This window comes from Oncorhynchus keta, chromosome 34 (genome assembly GCF_023373465.1).
Source record: "Oncorhynchus keta strain PuntledgeMale-10-30-2019 chromosome 34, Oket_V2, whole genome shotgun sequence".
NCBI lineage: Eukaryota > Metazoa > Chordata > Actinopteri > Salmoniformes > Salmonidae > Oncorhynchus > Oncorhynchus keta.
The window spans coordinates 45,438,393-45,444,392 of NC_068454.1; the positions used below are offsets into that span (position 1 = coordinate 45,438,393).

Below are 6,000 nucleotides of genomic sequence, written 5' to 3' on the forward strand. Positions count from 1 at the left end.
AATACTATTATTATTTGCATGTCTGAAATAATAATAAAGATTCATTTGATTTGATGATCCTGCTTCTCCCTCTCACACACTTTCACACAGCTGCCACAGGCCCATTGCAGCTACACAGAACGCAAACATACAGAGTAGGCTGCACTCTTACATACCCTTGCATTAACTCCCAATGTGCACACTAGCTTTCACGCATGCACGCACACACACACACACACACACACACACACACACACACACACACACACACACACACACACACACACACACACACACACACACACACACACACACACACACACACACACACACACACACACACACACACACAAACAATCTATACTTTCAACATTCTCACAAACCTGACATTCTGTTCTCCCTCTCACACAATTGGCACACATGCACACAAACAAACAAATACTTTTAACAGATTTAACATTCTTCCCCTTCTTTTTTCACAACCCCTACACAGATAATGAAAAAAATATCTCAATACTCTCTCACCCTCACACACTCACAACCCCCTTCCCCATTACGCACCCTTACACATTCCTCGCTTCGGCCTTTCCCTTATTCCCCTTACACAAAAGCTCATCCATCCAACCCATCCCTCCATCCGCCCCTCCATCCCTACCTGGAAGATGAGAACTTTGAAGTGGTTCCTCTTTAGCAGGTGTCCATGGTTGGCCTCCAGCCTCTTCACCTGTGACGCCTGCTTGTCCAGCCGCTCCCGCACCTCCTTCATGTGGGTGTTGACCTTGTGTGAGCGCTCTAGCAGCTTGTTCACGCTGTTGGATGTGCTGGTGTGGTTCTTGGAAAGGCGGGTCACGTCACCCTGGACCCCTCGTACAGCTCCCTCCAGGTCGGCCTGACGCAACTCCATGCGCTGCTGGTTCTCCTGCACTGCCTCCAGCATGTTGACCAGCTTGTCGAGTAGAGCCACCACTGTGATGGCGCTCACCTGGTCCTTGGCAGTGGGACTGGTGGGACTTCCAGGCCCGAGGCTCCCAGGGGTTTTCAAGCCCAGCCTGGAGAGGGTGTGGGTGGGGGACGAGGGAGCTGGGCTCGGGCTGAAGCTGGACACCAGTAGGTCCATGTTGTCTTGCTGTGCCTGGTACTGCTGGGGGTTGACCAAAATGCTGCTGCTGTTGCTGCTGCGCTCGGCGTGCGATGAGTCTTCTCCCATGGCCACAGGGTGGAGGGGTTAAATGTCCTCTTTTGAAGTGTTTAAGTAAGTTAGAGGGCTAGAAGTGGAGGGAAATGTGGACTGACTTGTTCTGAGATGTGAAGAGTCTCTGTCAGTTAGTTGACGTTGTTGTTGTTGTTGCTCCAGAGAAGGACTGAGAAGGGAAGAAGGATTCTCTCCTCTTGGTTATTTTGGTGTCCCCTCCCCTTTTTTAAAATATTTTTTTTACAATGTGTAGTAGAGCAAGAGTTGTATTGCACACACCCACTTTTCTTCTCCCTTCTAAAAACCTCCTCCAAAGCCAGAGGGGAGGGGCATGGTTGTCCTGGTAACAGGTCTAGCCCTAAATTGCTGGTAGAAAATTACGCCAGAGATTGCCACTGTGAGTGTTCATGTGACTGCTCTCAATGCCTGTCCGTTCGCATGAATTAATCTGGAAAGTCTGTTTGAGTGGCAATTTGATACAATGAGCATTTCTGATGTTGTGTATTTGTTTATGCCAGTGTGCCTGTCTCTCTCCCAGGATCAGGTTTGTTTGTAGTTTGTTTGCAGAGTTCAGAGTTGTTTGATTAAGCAGTAAGACCTGGGTGTGGGGGTGTGGCATATGACCAATATACCATAGCTAAGGGTTGTTCTTAGTCCAAATGCAATGCGTGCCTGGATACAGCCCTTAGCCATGGTATATTGGCCATATACTACAAACCCCCGAGGTGCCTTAACGCTATTATAAACTGGTTATCAACGTAATTAGAAGAGTACAAATAAATGTTTCGTCATACCCGTAGTATATTAGATAAGAATGAGTAAGACAGAGTAAGACCTGGCACTGGTGTGGCTTGGTGTGCTCCATTCTAAACACTTCAACATTTTCACTGGTGCAAATCAAGCATGATACATCTCGCTCTGTATGTTTGCATGTCCCGATATGTACTTTTCCAAACATGCACAGACAAGTATGTGTAATTCGGTGAGTGCCCACGTGTGCAGCATGGCAGCCCTCTCCACCCCTCCCTCTCCTGTTCTGTTTTTCTCTCCTCTGCTCTGTAGCTTCGGTGTTGGGCCACTGTGGCACATGGAAACGAGGATATACGTGTTTGAACAATGAGCTCGTCTTTGCCCCTAGCACGGTGCCAGGATCCATATACCACACACACACTTGAATGCGAACACACATGCATGCTTAACGAGGGGCGTTACACAAAATCTCTGTGTGTGTGTGTGTGTGTGTGTGTGTGTGTGTGTGTGTGTGTGTGTGCGTGTGTGCGTGTGTGTGTGCGTGCGTGCGTGTGTGTTCATGCATGCATGTGTTTGGCTGTGTAAGTATATGTTCTCTTGTAAAAGTGAGAGACAAGGGAGTGGGGGGATTTGTATGTTTATTTATGGGGCTGTGGATATCCACATAGAGCAAAGCATTTGTAGAATATAATGACAAGAGCTCACTTTATCACTGTTAGCTATGGAAGGCATTCAGGATGGACACCTTGTTCTGGCAGTTATTTGATTATGTTAGGGTTAGCAATCATGTTAGCCAACCAAGTTCCAACTTCAACACTTTTGCCTTCGCTGACTCAAACATCTTAAACATTTTGTGTTCGTTTGTGTGCATGTGTGTGTGTGCTTTTCTGTGTTTATGCATGCATGTGTGTGTGTATGTGTGGGTGTGCGAGTGTAATCCTTCACACCTCCTTAACTTGAAAGTTTGACCTCCCTGCATTCTTATAGTTGAACCCTGAACCCTCACCTTTCCCTACTTTGGAAGACTGATGATCCTATTCTGTCATTCATCCAATGTGTGTGTTTCCTCCTACACTCTTTCAGATGTCTCATTTCATCCTCTCTTTCCACATACAGTGTGTTCGGAAAGTATTCAGACCCCTTGACTTTTTAAAAACATTTTGTTACTTTACAGCTTTATTCTAAAATGATTTTTCTTTTACAAATCCTCCGCAATCTACACACAATACCCTATATTGACAAAGTGAAAACAGGTTTGTAGAATTTTTTGCAAATGTATTAAACGTAACAAACATAAATACCTTATTTACATAAATATTCAGACCCTTTGCTATGAGACTTGAAATTGAGCTCAGGTGCATTCTGTTTGCATTGATCAGTCTTGAGATGTTTCTACAAGTTGATTAGAGCTGTACATTTAATTGATTGGACATGATTAGGAAAGGCACATACCTGTCTATATAAGGTGCCACAGTTGAAAGTGCATGTCAGAGCAAAAACCAAGCCAAGAAGTCGAGGGAATTGTCTGTAGAGCTCTGAGACAGGACTGTGTCGAGGCACAGATCTGGGGAAGGGTACCAAAACATTTCTGCAGCATTGAAGGTTCCCAAGAACACAGTGGCCTCCATATTTCTTAAATGGAAGAAGTTTGGAACCACCAAGACCCTTCCTAGAGCTGGCCGTCTGGCCAAACTGAGCAATCGGGGGAAAACGGTCAGGGAGGTCAGGCAGGTGAGGTAGGTGGTCAGGGAGGTGAGCAAGAACCCGATGGTCACTCTTACAGAGCTCTAGAGTTCCTCTGTGGAGGTGGGAGAACCTTCGAAACGGACAACCATCTCTGCAGCACTCCACCAATCAGGCCCTTATGCTAGAGTGACCAGACGGAAGACTCCTCAGTAAAAGGCACATGACAGCCTGCTTAGAGGTTGCCAAAAGGCATCTAAAGGACTCTCAGACCATGAGAAACATGATTCTCTGGTCTGATGAAACCAAGATTGAACTCTTTGGCCTGAATGCCAAGCGTCACATCTGGAGCAAACCTGGCACCATCCCTACCGTGAAGCATGGTGGTGGCAGATTCATGCTGTGGGGATGTTTTTCAGCTGTAGGGACTGGGAAACTAGTTAGGATCGAGGCAAAGATGAACGGAGCCAAGTACAGAGAGATCCTTGATGAAAACCTGCTCCAGAGTGCCCAGGATCTCAGACTGGGGCAAAGGTTCAACTTTCAATAGGAGAATGACCCTAAGCACACAGCCAAGATAATTCAGGAGTGGTTTCGGGGCAAGTCTCTGAATGTCCTTGAGTGGCCCAGCCAGAGCCCAGACTTGAACTCGATCGAACATCTCTGGAGAGACTTTGAAAACAGCTGTCCAGCAACGCCCCCCACCCAACCTGACAGAGCTCGAGAGGATCTGCAGAGAAAAATGGTAGAAACTCCCCAAATACAGATGTGCCAAGCTGCTTCAACAAAGTACTGAGTAAAGGGTCTGAATACTTATGTACATGTAATGTTTCCGTTTTTTTTTATTTTTAAAAATTAGCAACAGAAAAAAACTGTTTTTGTTTTGTCATATGGGGTAATGTTTGTAAATTGACGAGGGAAAAAAAAAACTATTTAATACATTTTAGAATAAGGCAGTAACTTCACAAAATGTATAAAAAGTGAAAGGGTCTGAATGCTTTTCGAATGCACTATATCTCCCCCCTCATTTTATTGTCTACTTTTGCCTGTTCCTCAATGTACCTGTGCTTTGCTACAGATTTCCTACATATTTCCCTTACGTTGAGGACTCTGTCCTGTCGCTTTCCCTCGTCTATGTTTTAAGGTTGGATTACCTATGTTGCTTCTGTTTCCCCTCTATCGCTTCATCATGCACGACACTTGTGTGCACACGTGAAAGAAAGCACCAACGAACGCACACACACACACACATCCCATCATCTCAAATGTTATATTGCGAATAAAATCATTTCCAAAGGATGGTGTGTTCCTGACAGATGGGTACATTTGAAAAGAGCCCCCTGCTGGTTAAGCAATATAAAAAACACTCCGCTTTTATCTTCAGATCTCTGTCAGTGTGCTGAATATATACACCATGAAATAAACAACACTGATTCTAGTGTGAAATCTGCAATATTGACCAGGGCAAAGCACTGGATACTTTTCAGGTTTTATAGAGATCCATTTCTACATCTGAATGACATAAGCATATGCAGTAGTAAAACACGTTACCATGTCATAAGGTTTTTATTGAAAGGAATGAACAAAGATAATGGGGATTATAACATTCCTTAGCTACAAAAAGATCCAAGCAACTCTAAAAATCTTTCTGAAAGTCTTGCCTTCTGGAAAAGTGTCAACCATTTATCTTTAACTTGAAAATCTCATATTCTACAACTAGGAGCCAAGTAGCACATTCAACAACAGTGTCTTAACATCTTTAAGATGTAAACAAACATGTTACAACAGGCTGGATGGATTAGGCAAACGTGGTTTTGTCTAACAGTCTTCCTGGGAACTATAATGGCTGGCTATTGGCCAGTTGCCTTCACCCATGGGCCCCTTGGCAAGTTTGGTTGATCAGCAGGTTTTTCATTTTGAATATCATGGAAACCCCGGGCACACCTGTCTTTGTCAAAACTGCAGTAAAAAATATATATATATATATATATATATATATATATATACAGGTGTATAAGAGTGGAGCAAATAAACAAAATAACTCGGAACAATATGTTGATATAGAAGGAATCAATCTTGACAATAAGTGTCGCTGAGAAGGTACAACCTTTGTTGTGGCTTCATCTATTGACTATTGGAATAACAGAAGACACAGGAGCTAGAGTTGCACTCCCATGTACTGCATCTACTATCCTGCCTTGATGACGAGCTAGTCTCGCCCCACCCACCCACAACTATAACGACACTGTAAAAATCAAAAGTCTCAAAACACTCTGAAAAGCACTGCACCTAAACTAAGATCTGGTGTTTCGGAGGGTGTTTGAAAATAAACCCACTGTAAATGTTGTAATGCACAGAATGCAAAGAATGTCTTTTTGTGTCTTTAAGCGTGCTGT

At 44.2% G+C, this 6,000-nt stretch overlaps 1 protein-coding gene across 1 annotated transcript in view; it reads right to left on the reverse strand.

Moving 5' to 3' along the window:
• LOC118367201 (caveolae-associated protein 2) overlaps positions 1-1,353 on the reverse strand; it is a 28,781-nt gene extending 27,428 nt beyond the window's left edge. The window contains exon 1 of the mRNA XM_035750352.2: positions 635-1,353. Within this exon, the coding sequence (XP_035606245.1) occupies positions 635-1,186 (552 nt within the window). The 5' untranslated portion in view covers positions 1,187-1,353. The remainder of the gene's footprint in view (positions 1-634) is intronic.
• Positions 1,354-6,000: the final 4,647 nt, after the last annotated feature.